The following is a 22214-nucleotide window of genomic DNA, read 5'->3' as shown; positions in this document are numbered from 1 at the left end:
AAGGAGCCAGCTGATAGGAGGCTGGAAAATATCCTAAAAAGTATACACACACATGCTGGTGTTATACTGCGACCAGCGATCGCCTCAGCCTGGATGTGCAGAGCTGAGGTGGCTTGGTCGGATTCCCTGACTAAAAATATTGATACCCTTGACAGGGACAGTATTTTATTGACTATAGAGCATTTAAAGGATGCATTTCTATATATGCGAGATGCGCAGAGGGATATTTGCACTCTGGCATCAAGAGTAAATGCGATGCCCATATCTGCAAGAAGATGTTTATGGACACGACAGTGGTCAGGTGATGCAGATTCCAAACGGCACAAAGATGTATTGCCGTATAAAGGGGAGGAATTATTTGGGGTCGGTCCATGGGACCTGGTGGCCACGGCAACTGCTGGAAAATCCACCGTTTTTTACCCTAAGTCACATCTCTGCAGAAAAAGACACCGTCTTTTCAGCCTCAGTCCTTTCGTCGCTATAAGAGTCATATCTGCCCAGGGATAGAGGAAAGGGAAGAAGACTGCAGCAGGCAGCCCATTCCCAGGAACAGAAGCCCTCCACCGCTTCTACCAAGTTCTCAGCATGACGCTGGGACCGTACAGGACCCCTGGATCCTACAAGTAGTATCCAAGGGGTACAGATTGGAATGTCGAGACGTTTCCCCCTCGCAGGTTCCTGTAGTCTGCTGTACCAATGTCTCCCTCCGACAGGGAGGCAGTATTGAAAACAATTCACAAGCTGTATTCCCAGCAGGTGATAATAAAATTACCCCTCCTACAACAAGGAAAGGGGTATTATTCCACACTATATGGTGGTACTGAAGCCAGAAGGCTAGGTGAGACCTATTCTAAATCTGAAATATTTGAACACTTACAAAGGTTCAAATCCAGATGCAGTCACTCAGAGCAGTGATAGCGAACCGGGAAGAAGGGGACTATAGGGTGTCCCGGGACATCAGGGATGCTTACCTCCATGTCCCAAAAATTTGCCTTTCTCACCAAGGGTACCTCAGGTTCGTGGTACAGAACTGTCACTATCAGTTTCAGACGATGCCGTTGGATTGTCCAAGGCACCCCGGGTCCTTACCAAGGTAATGACCGAAATGAGGATTCGTCTTCAAAGAAAATGGACGACCTCCTGATAAGAACAAGGTCCAGAGAACAGTTGGAGGTCGGAGTAGCACTATCTCAAGTAGTTCTACGACAGCACGGGTGGATTCTAAATATTCCAAAACCGCAGTTGTTCCGACGACACGTCTGCTGGTCCTAGGGATGATTCTGGACACAGTCCAGAAAAAAGGTGTTTCTCTCAGAGGAGAAAGCCAGGGAGTTATCCGAGCTAATCGGGATCCTCCTAAAACCAGGAAAAGTGTCAGTGCATCATTGCACAAGAGTCCTGGTAAAAATGGTGGCTTATTACGAAGCGATTCCATTCGGCAGATTTCACGCAAGAACTCTTCAGTGGGATCTGCTGGACAAATGGTCCGGATCGCATCTTCAGATGCATCAGCGGATAACCCTATATCCAAGGACAAGGGTGTCTCTCCTGTGGTGATTACAGAGTGCTCATCTTCTAGAGGGCCGCAGATTCGGCATTCAGGATTGGATGCTGGTGACCACGGAGGCCAGCCTGAGAGGCTGGGGAGCAGTCACACAGGGAAAAAATTTCCAGGGAGTGTGATCAAGTCTGGAGAATTCTCTCCACATAAATATACTGGAGCTAAGAGCAAATTTATAATGCTCTAAGCTTAGCAAGACCTCTGCTTCAAGGTCAGCCGGTATTGATCCAGTGGGATAACATCACGGCAGTCGCCCACGTAAACAGAAAGGGCGGCACAAGAAGCAGGAGGGCAGTGGCAAAACTGCAAGGATTTTTCGCTAGGCGGAAAATCATGTGATAGCACTGTCAGCAGTGTTCATTCCGGGAGTGGACGACTGGGAAGCAGACTTCCTCAGCAGGCACGACCTCCACCCGGGAGAGTGGGAACTTCATCGGGAAGTTTTCCGCATGATTGTGAACCGTTGGGAAAGACCAAAGGTGGACATGATGGCGTCCCGCCCGAACAAAAAACGGGACAGGTATTGCGCCAGGTCACGAGACCTTCAGGCGATAGCTGTGGACGTCCTGGTAACACCGTGGGTGTAACAGTCGGTGTATGTGTTCCCTCCTCTGCTTCTCATAACCAAGGTATTGAGAATGATAAGACGTAGAGGAGTAAGAACTATACTCGTGGCTCCGGATTGGCCAAGAGGGACTTGGTACCCGGAACTTCAAGAGATGCTCACAGAGGACTAATGGCCTCGGGAGCTAAGAAGGGACTTGCTTCAGCAAGTACCATGTCTGTTCCAAGACTTACCGCGGCTGCGTTTGACGGCATGGCGGTTGAACGCCGGATCCTAAGGGAAAAGGCATTTCGGAAGAGGTCATACCTACCCTGGTCAAAGCCAGGAAGGAGGTGACCGCACAACGTTATCACCACATGTGGTGAAAATATGTTGCGTGGGTGAGGCCAGGAAGGCCCCACGAAGAAATTTCAACTAGGTCGATTTCTGCACTTCCTGCAAACAGGAGTGTCTATGAGCCTCAAATTGGGGTCCATTAAGGTTCAAGTTTCGGCCCTGTAGATTTTCTTCCAGAAAGAATTGGCTTCGGTTCCTGAAGTCCAGACGTTTGTCAAGGGAGTATTGCATATACAGCCCCTTTTGTGCCTCCAGTGGCACCGTGGGATCTCAACGTAGTGTTGGGATTCCTCAAATCATATTGGTTTGAACCGCTCAAATCTGTGGATTTGAAATATCTCACATGGAAAGTGACCATGCTGTTGGCCCTGGCCTCGGCCAGGCGATTGTCAGAATTGGCGGCTTTGTCTTACAAAAGCCCATATTTAATTTTCCATTCGGACAGGGCAGAACTGCGGACTTGTCCCCAGTCTCTTCCTAAGGTGGTGTCAGCGTTTCACCTGAAACAACCTATTGTGGTGCCTGCGGCTACTAGGGACTTGGAGGACTCCAAGTTGCTAGACGTTGTCAGGGCCCTGAAAATATATATATATATATATATATATATATAATTCCAGGACGGCTGGAGTCAGAAAGTCTGACTTGCTGTTTATATTGTATGCACCCAAAAAGCTGGGTGCTCCTGCTTCTAAGCAGACTATTGCTCGTTGGATTTGTAGTACAATTCAGCTTGCACATTCTGTGGCAGGCCTGCCACAGCCAAAATCTGTAAATGCCCATTCCACAAGGAAGGTGGGCTCATCTTGGGCGGCTGCCCGAGGGGTCTCGGCTTTACAACTTTGCCGAGCAGCTACGTGGTCAGGGGGGAACACGTTTGTAAAATTCTACAAATTTGATACCCTGGCTGAGGAGGACCTGGAGTTTCTCTCATTCGGTGCTGCAGAGTCATCCGCACTCTCCCGCCCGTTTGGGAGCTTTGGTATAATCCCCATGGTCCTGACGGAGTCCCCAGCATCCACTAGGACGTTAGAGAAAATAAGATTTTACTTACCGATAAATCTATTTCTCGTAGTCCGTAGTGGATGCTGGGCGCCCATCCCAAGTGCGGATTGTCTGCATTACTTGTACATAATTATTGTTACAAAAATCGGGTTGTTATTGTTGTGGGCCATCTTTTCAGAGGCTCCTTCGTTGTTATCATACTGTTAACTGGGTTCAAATCACAGGTTGTACGGTGTGATTGGTGTGGCTGGTATGAGTCTTACCCGGGATTCAAGATCCTTCCTTATTGTGTACGCTCGTCCGGGCACAGTACCTAACTGAGGCTTGGAGGAGGGTCATAGGGGGAGGAGCCAGTACACACCATGTGATCCTAAAAGCTTACTTTTTGTGCCCTGTCTCCTGCGGAGCCGCTATTCCCCATGGTCCTGACGGAGTCCCCAGCATCCACTACGGACTACGAGAAATAGATTTATCGGTAAGTAAAATCTTATTTTTCTCTGACGTCCTAAGTGGATGCTGGGGACTCCGTCAGGACCATGGGGATTATACCAAAGCTCCCAAACGGGCGGGAGAGTGCGGATGACTCTGCAGCACCGAATGAGAGAACTCCAGGTCCTCCTCAGCCAGGGTATCAAATTTGTAGAATTTTTCAAACGTGTTTGCCCCTGACCAAGTAGCAGCTCGGCAAAGTTGTAAAGCCGAGACCCCTCGGGCAGCCGCCCAAGATGAGCCCACCTTCCTTGTGGAATGGGCATTTACATATTTTGGCTGTGGCAGGCCTGCCACAGAATGTGCAAGCTGAATTGTACTACACATCCAACCAGCAATCGTCTGCTTAGAAGCAAGAGCACCCAGTTTGTTGGGTGCATACAGGATAACAGCAAGTCAGTTTTCCTGACTCCAGCCGTCCTGGAAACCTATATTTTCAGGGCCCTGACAACATCTAGCAACTTGGAGTCCTCCAAGTCCCTAGTAGCCGCAGGTACCACAATAAGCTGGTTCAGGTGAAACGCTGACACCACCTTAGGGAGAAACTGGGGACGAGTCCGCAGCTCTGCCCTGTCCGAATGGACAATCAGATATGGGCTTTTGTGAGACAAAGCCGCCAATTCTGACACTCGCCTGGCCGAGGCCAGGGCCAACAGCATGGTCACTTTCCATGTGAGATATTTCAAATCCACAGATTTGAGCGGTTTAAACCAATGTGATTTGAGGAATCCCAGAACTACGTTGAGATCCCACAGTGCCACTGGAGGCACAAAAGGGGGTTGTATATGCAGTACTCCCTTGACAAACTTCTGAACTTCAGGAACTGAAGCCAATTCTTTCTGGAAGAAAATCGACAGGGCCGAAATTTGAACCTTAATGGACCCCAATTTGAGGCCCATAGACACTCCTGTTTGTAGGAAATGCAGGAATCGACCAAGTTGAAATTCCTCCGTGGGGGCCTTCCTGGCCTCACACCATGCAACATATTTTCGCCAAATGCGGTGATAATGTTGTGCGGTCACCTCCTTCCTGGCTCTGACCAGGGTAGGGATGACCTCTTCCGGAATGCCTTTTTCCCTTAGGATCCGGCGTTCAACCGCCATGCCGTCAAACGCAGCCGCGGTAAGTCTTGGAACAGACATGATCCTTGCTGAAGCAAGTCCCTTCTTAGTATCTCTTGAAGTTCCGGGTACCATCTTGGCCAATCCGGAGCCACGAGTATAGTTCTTACTCCTCTCCGTCTTATAATTCTCAGTACCTTGGGTATGAGAGGCAGAGGAGGGAACACATACACCGACTGGTACGCCCACGGTGTTACCAGAGCGTCCCATCTATTGCCTGAGGGTCTCTTGACCTGGCGCAATACCTGTCCAGTTTTTTGTTCAGACGGGACGCCATCATGTCCACCTTTGGTCTTTCCCAACGGTTCACAATCATGTGGAAGACTTCCAGATGAAGTCCCCACTCTCCCGGGTGGAGGTCGTTCCTGCTGAGGAAGTCTGCTTCCCAGTTGTCCACTCCCGGAATGAACACCGCTGACAGTGTTATCACATGATTTTTCGCCCAGCGAAGAATCCTTGCTGCCATTGCCCTCCTGCTTCTTGTGCCGCCCTGTCTGTTTACGTGGGCGACTGCCGTGATGTTGTCCGACTGGATCAGCACCGGTTGACTTTGAAGCAGAGGTCTTCCTAGGCTCAGAGCATTGTAAATTGCCCTTAGCTTCAGTATATTTATGTGGAGAGAAGTCTCCAGACTTGACCACACTCCTTGGAAATTTCTTCCCTGTGTGACTGCTCCCCAGCCTCTCAGGCTGGCATCCGTGGTCACCAGAACAAAGTCCTGAATGCCGAATGTGCTGCCCTCTAGTAGATGAGCACTCTGCAGCCACCACAGAAGAGACACCCTTGTCCTTGGAGACAGGATTATCCGCTGATGCATCTGAAGATGCGATCCGGACCATTCATCCAGCAGATCCCACTGAAAAATTCTTGCGTGAAATCTGCCGAATGGAATCGCTTCGTAAGAAGCCACCATTTTTCCCAGGACTCTTGTGCATTGATGCACTGACACTTGGCCTGGTTTTAGGAGGTTTCTGACTAGCTCGGATAACTCCCTGGCTTTCTCCTCCGGGAGAAACACCTTTTTCTGGACTGTGTCCAGAATCATCCCTAGGAACAGCAGACGTGTCGTCGGAAACAGCTGCGATTTTGGAATATTTAGAATCCACCCGTGCTGTCGTAGAACTACTTGAGATAGTGCTACTCCGACCTCCAACTGTTCTCTGGACCTTGCCCTTATCAGGAGATCGTCCAAGTAAGGGATAATTAAGACGCCTTTTCTTTGAAGAAGAATCATCATTTCGGCCATTACCTTGGTAAAGACCCGGGGTGCCGTGGACAATCCAAACGGCAGCGTCTGAAACTGATAGTGACAGTTCTGTACCACGAACCTGAGGTACCCTTGGTGAGAAGGGCAAATTGGGACATGGAGGTAAGCATCCTTGATGTCCAGGGACACCATATAGTCCCCTTCTTCCTGGTTCGCTATCACTGCTCTGAGTGACTCCATCTTGATTTGAACCTTTGTATGTAAGTGTTCAAAGATTTCAGATTTAGAATAGGTCTCACCGAGCCGTCTGGCTTCAGTACCACAATATAGTGTGGAATAATACCCCTTTCCTTGTTGTAGGAGGGGTACTTTGATTATCACCTGCTGGGAATACAGCTTGTGAATTGTTTCCAATACTGCCTCCCTGTCGGAGGGAGACGTTGGTAAAGCAGACTTCAGGAACCTGCGAGGGGGAGACGTCTCGAATTTCCAATCTGTACCCCTGGGATACTACTTGTAGGATCCAGGGGTCCACTTGCGAGTGAGCCCACTGCGCGCTGAAACTCTTGAGACGACCCCCCACCGCACCTGAGTCCGCTTGTACGGCCCCAGCGTCATGCTGAGGACTTGGCAGAAGCGGTGGAGGGCTTCTGTTCCTGGGAAGGGGCTGCCTGCTGCAGTCTTCTTCCCTTTCCTCTACCCCTGGGCAGATATGACTGGCCTTTTGCCCGCTTGCCCTTATGGGGACGAAAGGACTGAGGCTGAAAAGACGGTGTCTTTTTCTGCTGAGATGTGACTTGGGGTAAAAAAGGTGGATTTTCCAGCTGTTGCCGTGGCCACCAGGTCCGATCCCAAATAACTCCTCCCCTTTATACGGCAATACTTCCATGTGCCGTTTGGAATCTGCATCACCTGACCACTGTCGTGTCCATAAACATCTTCTGGCAGATATGGACATCGCACTTACTCTTGATGCCAGAGTGCAAATATCCCTCTGTGCATCTCGCATATATAGAAATGCATCCTTTAAATGCTCTATAGTCAATACAATACTGTCCCTGTCAAGGGTATCAATATTTTCAGTCAGGGAATCCGACCAAGCCACCCCAGCGCTGCACATCCAGGCTGAGGCGATCGCTGGTCGCAGTATAACACCAGTATGTGTGTATATACTTTTTAGGATATTTTCCAGCCTCCTATCAGCTGGCTCCTTGAGGGCGGCCGTATCTGCAGACGGTAACGCCACTTGTTTTGATAAGCGTGTGAGCGCCTTATCCACCCTAAGGGGTGTTTCCCAACGCGCCCTAACTTCTGGCGGGAAAGGGTATAACGCCAATAATTTTCTATCGGGGGAAACCCACGCATCATCACACACTTCATTTAATTTATCTGATTCAGGAAAAACTACAGGTAGTTTTTTCACACCCCACATAATACCCTTTTTTGTGGTACTTGTAGTATCAGAAATATGTAACACCTCCTTCATTGCCCTTAACATGTAACGTGTGGCCCTAATGGAAAATACGTTTGTTTCTTCACCGTCGACACTGGAGTCAGTGTCCGTGTCTGTGTCGACCGACTGAGGTAAATGGGCGTTTTAAAGCCCCTGACGGTGTTTGAGACGCCTGGACAGGTACTAATTGGTTTGCCGGCCGTCTCATGTCGTCAACCGACCTTGCAGCGTGTTGACATTATCACGTAATTCCCTAAATAAGCCATCCATTCCGGTGTCGACTCCCTAGAGAGTGACATCACCATTACAGGCAATTGCTCCGCCTCCTCACCAACATCGTCCTCATACATGTCGACACACACGTACCGACACACAGCACACACACAGGGAATGCTCTGATAGAGGACAGGACCCCACTAGCCCTTTGGGGAGACAGAGGGAGAGTTTGCCAGCACACACCAAAACGCTATAATTATACAGGGACAACCTTATATAAGTGTTTTCCCTTATAGCATCTTAATATATAATAATATCGCCAAATAAGTGCCCCCCCTCTCTGTTTTAAACCTGTTTTTGTAGTGCAGTGCAGGGGAGAGCCTGGGAGCCTTCCTAGCAGCGGAGCTGTGTAGGAAAATGGTGCTGTGTGCTGAGGAGAATAGGCCCCGCCCCCTTTTCGGCGGGCTTCTTCTCCCGTTTTTCTGACAACCTGGCAGGGGTTAAATACATCCATATAGCCCCAGAGGCTATATGTGATGTATTTTTAGCCAGCATAGGTACTTTCATTGCTGCCCAGGGCGCCCCCCCCCAGCGCCCTGCACCCTCAGTGACTGTTGGTGTGAAGTGTGCTGAGAGCAATGGCGCACAGCTGCCGTGCTGTGCGCTACCTTAAGAAGACTGGGAAGTCTTCAGCCGCCGATTTCTGGACCTCTTCTCTCTTCAGCATCTGCAAGGGGGTCGGCGGCGCGGCTCCGGTGACCCATCCAGGCTGTACCTGTGATCGTCCCTCTGGAGCTAGTGTCCAGTAGCCTAAGAAGCCAATCCATCCTGCACGCAGGTGAGTTCACTTCTTCTCCCCTAAGTCCCTCGTTGCAGTGAGCCTGTTGCCAGCAGGACTCACTGAAAATAAAAAACCTAACAAAACTTTTACTCTAAGCAGCTCTTTAGGAGAGCCACCTAGATTGCACCCTTCTCGGCCAGGCACAAAAACCTAACTGAGGCTTGGAGGAGGGTCATAGGGGGAGGAGCCAGTGCACACCACCTGATCCTAAAGCTTTTACTTTTGTGCCCTGTCTCCTGCGGAGCCGCTATTCCCCATGGTCCTGACGGAGTCCCCAGCATCCACTTAGGACGTCAGAGAAAATAGGATTTTAATACCTACCGGTAAATCCTTTTCTCCTAGTCCGTAGACATTCTTACATTTTGCCTGCTCTTGCAGCCATGCAACACACTGCGGCCGGGTTGCCCTCTCAATGTATCTGTGAGTCTTGGGAATAATCCGTAACTCCAGATCCTCAGCCAGCCGGACCTGGTGAGTTTCTGCCATTGTATTTGACCTGACTGACACCCATAGGCCCACATTTATCAAGCCTTGGAAAGTGATAAAGTACCATCTAATCAGCTCCTAACTGTCATGTTACAGGCTGTGTTTGAAAAAGGACACTTAGGAGCTGCTTGGCTGGTACTGCAATTTATCACTCTCCCAGGCTTGATAAATCCGGGCCATAGAGTGGGAAGAAAACCTGTGGCAAGCGCTGATGTCCGTATACTGACGACCTGCTTCGTGATCGTAGGTAAATCCTACTGATCCCAGGAGGGGAGATGGTCCCGCTCTTGAGTGCTTACAATCTAAAAGGTGAAGGGGTGTGGTATGGCTGACCGGCGGTCAGGAGACCGCCAATCAGCATACCGACGCCAGTATCCTGGCAGGGAGGGCCGAGTGCAGCAAGCCCCTTGCGGACTCGGTGGCGACCTCACCTCGGGTTCTACTCCCACTCTATGGGTGTCGTGGACACCCACGAGTGGAAATAGTCCCTGTTGGTCGGCATAGTGAGGTGGTGAGATGTTGGTGGAGGTCATGTGACCGTCGGCACATAAATACCACCCAGGTGAAGGGCTACCAGACTGGGGTGACACAGAAGGGGTAGACCACGGACAAGGGAGTAAGGAGGACAGTTGGCAGGGTCTGGTGAAGAAGAACATCTTGAGAGCCTGTTGGAAGTTTTGTAGAGAGTTGGAGAGGCGATTGGAGATAGTAGAGAATTCCAGAGATCGGAAGCAGCACGTGCAACATCTTGTAGGAGTGGTAGGACTAGGCAGCAGCACGGAGGCATCCAGAAGGCCCAGCAGAGTCCGCGTGGCTGAGAGGAGAAACCTTGCTGCCGGGGAGGGGGAGCAGTGTAGTGTGCGAGATAAAAGCACTGTGATAGCGACAGCATCTATACGTCCTAGACACAGAGGAGTGTTGTGCAATGACGGCCTCTGAGAGCAAGGAACACAGACTACGGATATGCCTACACGTGTGAGACACTGAGGAGTCTGCGGGTGTCGTGTTCTGTGAGCTACAAGAGGCACAAGGAAAAATTGATCTGTCCACTACTCAGGCAGAGTGCAGAGACTGTTGCAGAGATTGCACGCTGAACAGGGACTTTGTGTGAATAAAGGGTCTAATTCAGACCTGTTCGCTCGCTACGGTTTTTTTGCACTCCTGCGTTCACATAGTCGCCGGTCTGAACTGCGTATGCACCGCAATGCGCAGGCGCGTCGCACGGTTACAAAGCGGATCGCCGCTCAGCCATGGGTTTGTGCGAAGAATACATTCACACGGGCGATCGCAAGGAGATTGACAGGAAGAGGGCGTTTGTGGGGGTCAACTGACCGTTTTCAGGGAGTGTCCGGAAAAAACACAGGCGTTCCAAAGCATTGAAAGGGAGGGTTCCTGGCGTCAGTTCCGGTCCCGGACAGGCCGAAGTGATCGCAACGGCTGAGTAAGTCCCGGTTGCCAGCCCATCGCAGTATTGGGACTACCATCCCAATAGGCTATATATACCTCAAGTGTGTGTGATTGGCGGGCAGAGGGTCCCCCAACTAGGCCTGATTGGGGTGGTGGGTGGATAGTAATGCTGCTGTGTGGGGCATTCGTCCTCTTCCACTTTCCCTTATTTCATTATTACATAAAGCTGACCCTTTCCCCTGCAATCATTTCTGAGCAGTTGTGTTGCTTGATTACCTGCAGTGAGGGAGTACAGACATCAGACTACTGGGAGTGGAAGGGAGCTTGGCAGCCGTGCAGCTGGCATAGAAGGTGGAGGACGCCGAGCATTTTCCCAGGGTCACAGCACATTGCACACTGTGGGGCTGATCCAGAGATATAGGCTAAATCAGGCCTGGCCAACCTGTGGCTCTCCAGATGTTGTGAAACTACACATCCCTGCATGCCCTGCCACAGTTTTAGCATTCCCTAATAGCAAAACTGTGGCAAAGCATGATGGGACTTGTAGTTTTACAACAGCTGGAGAGCCACAGGTTGGCCAGGCCTGGGCTAAATGATGGTTCACCTACATCTCCGATGTTAGCTGTACTGTGCCTGCGCAGAACAGGTCCTGCATCATCCAGCGCAGTGCCCCCTAAGCCGCAGCCCCCGTTCTCCAGGCGTGTCAAGGTCAGGGTCTGTGTCTTCAGGCAGCGTGGAGACACCAGCCATCCTGATTACACAGATGACCGATGGTCACACACAGGGATCTGATGCAGCACCTTTAGACGCAGGAGCGGATCACGCAAGCTTGCAGGAGGCGTCTGTGGGCCTGATTCAGACCTGATTGTAGCAGCAAATTTGTTAGCAGTTGGGCAAAACCATGGGGGTAATTCCAAGTTGATCGCAGCAGCAAGTTTGTTAGCAATTGGGCAAAACCATGTGCACTTGCAGGTGTGGCAGATATAACATGTGCAGAGAGAGTTAGATTTGGGTGGGTTATTTTGTTTCTGTGCAGGGTAAATACTGGCTGCTTGATTTTTACACTGCAAGTTAGATTTTAGTTTGAACACACGACACCCAAATCTAACTCTCTCTGCACATGTTATATCTGCCCCACCTGCAGAGAACATGGTTTTGCCCTTTTGCTAACATATTTGCTGCTGCGATCAACTCAGAATTACCCCCCATGTGCACTGCAGGGGGGGGGGTGGGGGGTGTAACATGTGCAGAGAGAGTTAGATTTTGGGTGGGGTGCGTTCAAACTGAAATTGCAGTGTAGAAATAAAGTAGCCAGTATTTACCCTGCACAGAAACAATATAACCCACCCAAATCTAACTCTCTCTGCACATGTTACATCTGCCCCCCCCCTGCAGTGCACATCTGCTAACAAATTTGCTGCTACGATCAGGTCTGAGTTGATCGTAGCTGTGTTAAATTTAGCACATCTACGATCACTTACACTGACATGCGGGGGGGACGCCCAGCACAGGGCTAGTCCGCTCCGCATGTCAGGTTTCCCCCCCGCACAAGTACAAAAGCATTGCTTGGCGGCGATGCTTTTGTGCTTGAAGAGTAACTCCCGGCCAGCGCAGCTCCTGCGTGATGGCCGGGAGTTACTCGTCGTTGTGATGGTAGCAGCGGCTGTGTGTGACATCACACAGCCGCTGCGGTCCGCCCCCCGCGCGATCCGGCCATGCCTGCGTTGGCCGGACCGCGCCCACAAAACAGCGGCTGAACACCGCCGTGCCGCCCCCTCCCACCCAGCGAACGCAGCGATCGCTGGGCTACGAAAGCCGTCGGCTGTCTGGCATGCGCCGGCACACTTCAGAATGACCCCCAATGTATACAGTATATTAGTGTAAATACAAGGATTTGGGAGACAGCTTGTTGGCAATCCATTGCTTAGGGAATACTACATTTCCTCACTCAAGGGAGGAGGTAGATTATATAAGGAGGAGGGGGCAGGGTATATTATAATGAGATGGGATGGTCAGATATACTGTATACTGTATACACTAAGGGGGTCATTCCGAGTTGTTCGCTTGTTATTTTTTTCTTGCAACGGAGCGATTAGTCGCTAATGCGCATGCGCAATGTTCGCACTGCGACTGCGCCAAGTAAATTTGCTATGCAGTTAGGTATTTTACTCACGGCATTACGAGGTTTTTTCTTCGTTCTGGTGATCGTAATGTGATTGACAGGAAGTGGGTGTTTCTGGGCGGAAACTGGCCGTTTTATGGGTGTGTGTGAAAAAACGCTACAGTTTCTGGGAAAAACGCAGGAGTGGCTGGAGAAACGGAGGAGTGTCTGGGCGAACGCTGGGTGTGTTTGTGACATCAAACCAGGAACGACAAGCACTGAACTGATCGCAGATGCCGAGTAAGTGTGGAGCTACTCAGAAACTGCTAAGAAGTGTCTATTCGCAATTTTGAGAATCTTTCGTTCGCAATTTTGATAAGCTAAGATTCACTCCCAGTAGGCGGCGGCTTAGCGTGTGCAAAGCTGCTAAAAGCAGCTAGCGAGCGAACAACTCGGAATGACGGCCTAAGCCCCTTTTTTAGTGATAGGCCCACTAGTGGCCTACACCAATAACCGCTGAAAAAATACTGTATACACGGTTGAGTCACATTATTATGGCCACCTCCTACATGTGACAACGTGTAGCCCATGAAGTACGTCACATGACGTGCGCTGGCTTGGTGGGTATACAAGGCGTGCGATAGGCCGCCTGCACACATATCACTCGTTGCTGTCATGGGTAAAAGGGCCGATTTATCCGAGTTGCACAAAGGGTTGATTATCGGCTTTCGGGCCCAAGGTGGCGGTATTTCAGACACAGCGCATGGTGTGACCTGTCCGCGTGCTGCTGCGGTGACGGTGTATCGTGACTGGACAAATGGCACCATTGCCGATATCGAGGTGGAAACTGTGGAGCACCACGTGCCATTGATGTGAGAGGTGAACGTCGGCTACGAAGGTGCGTGAGGGCCATCCGAAACGCTACAGTGGAGCAGCTCACCGGCACAATGTACCTGGGGTATAAAATGACAGTACAGCCCGTCTAGCTGCTGCCATGCTGCACACGCCAGTCACTCTCACTATTAGTTGATGGTCATAATAATGTGACTCCACCGTGTAAATGGGGAAGGGAGCAGATTATAAAGGGGAATAGAGTGTTAAGGGGTGGGATGGACATATTATAAATGTCGAAAGAGGGAAGTAGTTTAGGTATCCTCCACAGTATGATGGATTTATAGTTAGGTGGGATCCCGGAATAAGTTACAGACATTTATAACATTACGCCTTTAATCTTGTGTGTCCAACATGATGCCACTGTAGCGGAGACAGGAGATATAGGGCCTAATTTAGACCTGATCGCTCGCTCGTTTTTTTTTTGCAGTCCTGCGTTCGCGTAGTCGCCGCCCATAGGGGAGTGTATTTTACCTGTGCAAGTGTGCGGACGCATGTGTAGCAGAGCTGTACAAACAGATCTTGTGCAGTCTAGGACTTACTCAGCCGCTGCGATCACATCAGCCTGTCCGGGCCCGGAATTGACGTCAGACACCCGCCCTGCAAACGCTCGGACACACCTGCGTTTTTCCAAACACTCCCAGAAAACGGTCAGTTGCCACCCGCAAACGCCCTCTTCCTGTCAATCTCCTTGCAAACACCCATCGCTGAGCGGCGATCCGCTTTGTACCCGTGCGACGGGCCTGCGCATTGCGGTGCATATGCATGCGCAGTTTAGACCTGATCGCCGGCAGTACAAAAACGCAGCCTAGCGATCAGGTCTGCATTAGCCCCATAGGCCGTTGAGGTGAGCTCGGTGCTGGCCCCGGAGGTCACACTGGTTGCTGAGCCCCATAGGCTCACACACTTCTTCCGGACAAAGTAATTTTATGTTGCATCATTTTGATCAATAAGTAAATGAAACTAGGGCTACTGGATTTATTGGGCTGTCGACATTTATATAATATAGATGAATCCATTAAAGGTCACATTATGTAGAAATTCAGAAAACTATATAAGGTTCACAAACGTCCTATCAACAGTATAGTTATTTGTCTTTACAGGCTAATCTGACACAGGGGGACAGTGTATAATCTCTTGCACAGTGACCTGTTCATGAATTACCTACAGTGTGTGCTCAGATAGACCACAGCAACTGAAGTCTGTTTGGGGGTCATTCAGATTTGCCTGTGTAATTGCATTAGTCACTGCCTCACGTACGTATGGTCTGTCCACCCTCCCTCCATCTTCCTCTTTCACATTCCCCTAGGTGTATGATATATCCACATATTGCTAATCCTGCCCATTGCAAACCATGTAGTGTGCCCAAGATGGCCGCCGCACCTGGTGCCTTCGTGGGCGGGATGAATAATCCGTGGTGCTGATGATCCTTTGGGCATCTGGTTTTTGTATTGCATATATCTTATCCACTCACTTTAACCAATATATGGCACGCAAGATGGCTGCCTCCTGTGTAATATGATTTATGTCCTGCAAATGTAAAGCGCTTTGAGTCGTCCTGAAGTAACGCCCTATATAAAAAAAAAAAACATTATTATTATATTTGTGGTTACTTAGCATGGGCAGGTACCGAGGCTATTGGGATAGGTGGTTAATGGCCTCAGAAATCACATTTTCTAACGTTAACAAACGTGTAAGACATTTGTGCAATTTTAGATGTCTGATGTTGGGACGCTAAAAGTAACTTACAAAAGTGGCAGTAAGCCAGTGCGAAGACACCCATCTACTGTGGCCATTGTCAGCTCATTGGTCTGTAATTAGGCACTTTTATTGCATGACCCCCAATGTAAATACACGTCGTTCAAAGTGGATTGTAAGCTTTTCTTTACTACATCACAGGCAGAGAATGGCGCTTGTAGGGTCCTTGAGATGTAGTCACTGGACGTTTGCAGAACAGAAAAACATGTCCCATCCCCCGTGGTCATAGATCTATATAAATTATCTCCAGTTCTGAGAAGCTCCTGCCCCTAATCTCCCCCTTCCGCAGCCTAACACCAACCCCAATACTTACCTCCAGGATCCGTAAGGATTCTGACCGCTGGGATCCCACTGTCGGCCTTCTGCCTGTCGGGAATCTTGCGGCATCCCCTTATTAGGTGGTGCTAGAGAGTGCCCTTTGACACATATCCTGTTTGTGTGTATCCATTGTACCAGTTTGGGTTCCTGATAATGGAACATAGGGGGTGATTCCGAGTTGTTCGCTCGCTAGCTGCTTTTAGCAGCAGTGCACACGCTAAGCCGCCGCCCTCTGGGAGTGTATCTTAGCATAGCAGAATTGCGAACGAAAGATTTGCAGAATTGCGAATAGAAAATTCTTAGCAGTTTCTTAGTAGCTCGAGACTTACTCACAGATTGCGATCAGATCAGGCCGTTTCGTTCCTGGTTTGACGTCACACATACGCCCTGCGTTCGGCCAGCCACTCCCCCGTTTCTCCAGACACTCACGCGTTTTTTCCTGGCACGCCTGCAATTTTCCGCACACTCCCAGAAAACGTCCAGTTTCCGCCCAGAAACACCCACTTCCTGTCAATCACACTCCGATCACTTCAACTATGAAAATTCTTTGTTCGGGCGTGAGTAAATCTACTAAGTTTTGTGGTAAAATACTTAGCGCATGCGCACTGCGTACCATGCGCATTTTTGCCTTAATCGCTCCGTTGCGAAAATCGGCACCGAGCGAACAACTCGGAATGACCCCCATAGAAACACAGAATTTGACGGCAGATAAGAACCACTTGGCCCATCTATTCTGCCCCCTTTTTTTTTTTTACCATATTTTTATCTCTAACCTTATTTGATCCTTATTTGTTTGTAAGGATATCCTTATGTCTATCCCATGCATGTTTAAATTGCTCTACTGTCTTAGCCTGTACCACCTCTGATGGGAGGCTATTCCACTTGTCCACTACCCTTTCTGTGAAGTAATTTTTCCTCAAATTTCCCCTGAACCCCCCCCCCTCTAGTCTCAGTGCAGGTCCTCGTGTCCTATTGCTTCTCTTCATTTGGAGAATGTTTCCCTCCTGGACTTTGTTAAAACCCTTCATATATTTGAAAGTTTCTATCATGTCCCCCCTTTCCCTTCTCTGCTCCAAACTATACATATTGAGATTTTGTAGTCTTTCTGTGTATGTTGTGTGATGTAGGCCATGCACCATTTTACTTGCCCCTCTTTGTACAGTCTCTAATGTATTAATATCCTTCTGAAGATATTATATGTCCTCCAGAATTGAACACAGTATTCTAGATGAAGCCGTACCAATGACCTATACAGTGGCATTATTACTTTTTTCTTTCTGTTGCTGATTCCTCTCCCGATGCAACCAAGCATCTGACTAGCCTTCCTCATTGCTTTGTTACATTGCTTTTAAGTCACCTGAAATAGTGACTCCTAGATCTCTTTCCTCCTCTGTAGTTCTTTATTTCATATTCTGACCAGCTGCATCATCCAAGACTGTGTGCCTTTATGTTTAGCTAGAAAGCTTGGAACGTATAATATTGTAGCACACATGTTGCTCATTACACGTTCTCATACCGAGAACAATGGCCATTTAGTCTCAGACCGATGAATAAGCAAATACCAGGTGTTGCAACCCTTTGTTAATAACCATAGCTTAGGCAATGCTGCCCCCTGCTGCTAATAATAAATATTGCACTGATGTACAGATTCATATAAGTTTGTATACAATAACTGGGAGGTGATCACCTATTCCCCACCCTTCTCCCAGGGGGATGCAAAGGGCTTGTATAAAATAGACTTTTGCTTCTTACTTTTAATAACGTTATTGAGTTGTGTGTAATTACTCTATTTAGGTGATATTTCTCATTGATAACTGGTGTTAAACCCCCGACGGGTAGATGAGGGTACTATTCACGTTTATTGTTGCGTCCACCTACAGAACCGCATGATGTTATGCATACAGGACCCCTTTCCCTAATGCCGGCACAAACCCAAGCCATACCCACAAGCAGTAGACGATTGGTAGTGTGGAAAGAACAGGCCGTCCTTGCCACCTGCTGGGGAATTTGTCGGAGCGGTCAGGCGTGCTCGGGAAAACAGACAGTACACAGCAGACTGAAATAAAAAGTATAATTTATATGTACATCAGGAGGCGAGAGCAGACCATGAGAACAGCACCACATGAGGCGTTGCAGGCCAAGCAGCGGCATACGGAAAAGCAACATGTGTACGTTTATATATATATACATGGTTTACATCAGCGGGATTGGAGTACACCGGGGGGGCAGCTGGAGAGAGGTCACGGGGACAGAGAGACTGACAAGAGGTCTAGTGCCCTCTGCTCTTTCTGGTGGTGCCAGTGTGTGATCCTGGTAAGGGCAGGACCAGTGTTCATTTATATCTGTATCACCCTACATGGGGAGGGACACATTCACTGCGGCCGTCTGTCTGCGTCACCCCGTGTGGGTGAGGGATGGTTAGACAGACCGATTCCCATCTGCACTTGATTGCTCGTCACTGGAGGAACAGAGGTCTCCCGTCCACGGCCGCCGTGTAGGAAGAGACCAATTCATGGTAGGCTTCATTTGGTGCCAGGCCGGGGGAGGCGGTTAGAGAACTGTCCCAACTGCTGCAGGGGGTGAATAGATTGCAATGCCCTCTAGCCGGTCCCATGTGTCGCTGCATCCCCTCAGAGCTGCACAAGTCTTTCCCGTTCCGTAGCAAACATTGTGCGCGCGGGGGAAGGTGGGGATGAGGGGGGGGGGGGGAATCAGGCATCAGTCATCGATACAAATCACCTCTCCGGTCCTTCCATCTTTCCTGTCCAACAAGTCCAGCTCCCTCTCTTTCTTCACCAGGATGGGGGGACCGTTAGAAGCTGGAAAAAAAACGAGGAAGAGAAGCATAGCAAAAAAATTTAAGTTGCCGATATATAATTTTATTTAGGCGGATCGCCGTGGAGGCAGCCATTTTGTTATCTGAAGTGGATATATTGGTCAGGATGCAGAGCATCGCGTCACTTGGGACATGCAAATATCACCAAGACGTGGGCTATAGATATATATATATATTAAATTACAATGAGCACGGTCCTATATAAGATCTAATAGCGGGAATTCTACATTACCTTATCGTCATCATCTAACTGAAGAATCCTGGTCACAGTCACATGACCGCAGTAGGAGTGGGGAGTGGCTATGCAAATAGCTATGGGTACTAAATCTAGGGTCTAAATGTTCCAAATGAAGGGATGTTATAACAATACGTTCTAAAGCCAATCATTCTGCTTTTATACTCCGTAATTATCAATAAATTGTTTATTAAAGCACCTGAAAAAGAGGCTCACGTTAAGTTCTACCAATCTTAATTACAGATCTACTTTGAAAGGAGTTATCTGTTTCCAAGTTGCTGTAATGAATTGCCTTCTACATGTATCCTCGGTTATGGATTTATTGGGCCTCATTTACAAAGCGCGATAGGAATGAGACGTATGTAGAACAGATGCTTAAATCAAAATAACTGATGTATTAATTAAGTCGCCTGTGCTAAACTGTGGCTATCCTTAAAACCTGAACTGGTAGTGTGCCTTGAGAACCGAGGTTGGGAAGTACTGCTTTAAATCTTTCTTCCTTGGCCGCCAACCTCGCATCCTGGTTAGCGGAGGCGTTATCTGGGTGCGGAGAGTAGGAAGTGTTGTCGCCGTGAATTGCGCCGCGTGGACCATCTAGGCGCAGCTGTGCAAAACCAAAGCCATTTGTAAGGCGCAGCCAGCGCGTTTCGTAAATGAGGTCCGTTATATCCGTAAAAGTACACTGTAGCTACACAATACCCTGCAACTTACTGCAAAATTAAAATAAAACATCGCAACACACAGAACAATGTAACAAAAAACAATGGATGGAAATGAAAAGAACGAGAGAGGAGAGGAGAGAACGAAGAGCACTCACTCTCTTACCTGACAAGTAGGACCCTAGGGGCATCTGATTATAACTGGCCCCAGTATGAGGTGCTGTGGGTGGGTTGCTTGGGAAATGCCCCCCGAAGAGAGGAGGGATGGTGAAAGGACCAGGGGGAAACACCTGGGAGGGCAGAGAGAATGAAATCTGATATTGCCACAAACACGCATCCAAACAACTTAGACGATCCACAGGTGGCCTTCATGTACTATAATTAATGAAACAACGCCTAGAAAGTTTCATCCCTCTTTGTACATAATTACCGTTATTATGTCCCGCCCCAATATGCAACTCTTCACAGTCACACCACCATGCAGATTTTTTTTTCCCGTGCCCATCCAGACCCACCACCCCCTCTCCCCCCCCCTCCCTGCTGCCCGCCCTGGTCTCTCACCGGAGGAGCTGTGCTCTCACTCCCCTTGCTTGCCAGCCGGCTCAGGATACTGCGCTCGGACATCTGCAGTCTGGCGGCGATGGGTGGGATGCGGGCGAGGGACGCAGGGAGGCGCGTTACATCTGCCTTCATATCGCTCAGCAGCTCCTCCAGCTGGTTTAGCACTGAATAGAGGGAGAGCTCAGACACGTGTACCGCTGACACACTAGGCCCACTCTACGGAATAACACCTTGATACCTCCACCCTATTATGCTGGCAGCCACATAAGAGGACCTGCTTCAACAATGGCCCTCATCTCCAGCTAACGTTGTGAATGCATCTCTATATATCAGCCCACTGCCGGAGCAGATGTTCCTAACATGTACGGCCATGACACTCTCCTAGCTGGCTGCACTTCGCCTGGCCTGTAATTGGTACGAGGTTTCTGTAAAAGGAATCGAGTGATGGGATATGGGGAGGAGATGTCACATCTATCTTCATCTGAGCTAAGAGGACGAGTGGCAAAAGGGGTGTTGTGTGGAAAAGACCAAACGTTCTCTAACTTCGGGGCAAATGTAAGAGTAAGCGTCTTCTATGAGTTCCCGGCAAGTCTGCCTGATGTGTTAAAGGGGCAATTATTTAAAAGGCATAATCAATCTGTCAGGGATTCTACGCTCCTTTTACCCTGCTTGTACCATTCGTTGAACCTGTCAGGGATCCTGCGCTCCTCTTACCCTGGCTGTACCATCTGTTGGACCTGTCCGGGATCCTACGCTCCTCTTACCCTGGTTGTACCATCCGCTGGACCGGTCAGGAATGCTACGCTCCTCTTACCATGGTTGTACCATCTGTTGGACCTGTCAGGGATCCTACGCTCCTCTTCCCCTAGTTGTACCATCTGTTGGACCTGTCAGGGATTCTAAGCTCCTCTTACCCTGGTTGGACCTGTCAGGGATCGTATGCTCCACCTGGTTGGACCCTCCATTGGACCTGTCAGGGATCCTACGCTACACTTACCCTGGTTGGACCATTCGTTGGACCTGTCAGGGATCCTACGCTCCTTTTACCCTGGTTGTACCATCCGTTGGAGCGTCAGGGATCCTACCCTCCTCTTACCCTGGTTGTACCATCCGTTGGACCTGTCAGGGATCCTACGCTCCTCTTACCACAGTTGTACCATCTGTTGGACCTGTCAGGGTACCTACACTTCTCTTATCTTGGCTGTACCATCTGTTGGACCTGTTACGGTTCCTACGCTCCTCTTACCCTTGTTGTACCATCCATTGGACCTGTCAGGGATCCTACGCTCCTCTTACCCCGTTTGGACCATTCGTTGGAACTGTCAGGGATCCTACGCTCCTCTTACCCTGGTTGCACCATCCGTTGGACCTGTTAGGAATGCTACGCTCCTCTTACCCTGGTTGTTCATCCGTTGGACCTGTCAGGGTTCCCATGCTCCTGTTACCCTGCTTGTACCAACTGTTGGACCTGTCAGGGTTCTTCCACTCCTCTTACCCTGTTTGTATCATCCGTTGGACCTGTCAGGGATCCTACGCGCCTCTTACCGTGGTTGGAACTGTCAGGGATCCTATGCTCCTCTTACCCTGGTTGTACCATCTGTTGGACCTGTCAGGTATCCTACGCTCCTCTTACCCTGGTTGGACCTGTCAGGGATCCTACCCTCCTCTTACCCTGGTTGTACCATCCGTTGGACCTGTAAGGAATGCTATGCTCCTCTTACCCTGGTTGTATCATCTGTTGGACCTGTCAGGGATCCTACGCTCCTCTTACCCTGGTTGTACCATCTGTTGGACCTGTCAGGGATCCTACGCTCCTCTTACCCTGGTTGTACAATCCGTTGGATCTGTCAGGGATCCTACGCTCCTCTTACCCTGTTTGGACCATTCGTTGGACTTGTCAGGGATCCTACGCTCCTCTTACCCTGGTTGTACCATCCGTTGGACCTGTTAGGAATGCTACGCTCCTCTTATCCTGGTTGTATAATCCGTTGGACCCGTCAGGGATCCTACGCTCCTCTTACCCTGGTTGCACCATCCGTTGGACCTGTCAGGGATCCTACGCTCCTCTTACCCTGGTTGTACAATCCGTTGGATCTGTCAGGGATCCTACGCTCCTCTTACCCTGTTTGGACCATTCGATGGACTTGTCAGGGATCCTACGCTCCTCTTAC

The 22214-nt window shown here is 49.5% G+C and overlaps 1 protein-coding gene across 5 annotated transcripts in view; it reads right to left on the bottom strand.

Moving 5' to 3' along the window:
• Positions 1-17809: 17809 nt before the first annotated feature.
• Positions 17810-22214, bottom strand: part of CHD3 (chromodomain helicase DNA binding protein 3) — a 74480-nt gene continuing 70075 nt past the window's right edge. For 3 of the 5 annotated variants that reach the window (XM_063930822.1, XM_063930823.1, XM_063930824.1), the window contains 3 exons: positions 20044-20207; positions 19649-19772; positions 17810-18571 (listed from right to left, as the gene is read on the bottom strand). In XM_063930822.1, coding sequence (XP_063786892.1) covers positions 18471-18571; positions 19649-19772; positions 20044-20207 — 389 coding nt within the window. In that variant the 3' untranslated portion in view covers positions 17810-18470. Of the gene's footprint in view, positions 18572-19648; positions 19773-20043; positions 20208-22214 lie in introns of those variants that run through there. The other 2 variants (XM_063930826.1, XM_063930825.1) reach the window with 2 other exon arrangements.

Source organism: Pseudophryne corroboree, chromosome 6 (genome assembly GCF_028390025.1).
Source record: "Pseudophryne corroboree isolate aPseCor3 chromosome 6, aPseCor3.hap2, whole genome shotgun sequence".
Taxonomy (NCBI): Eukaryota; Metazoa; Chordata; class Amphibia; order Anura; family Myobatrachidae; genus Pseudophryne; species Pseudophryne corroboree.
Note: the sequence above shows the minus strand (reverse complement) of the source record. Positions and strands in the feature narration are given on the sequence as shown.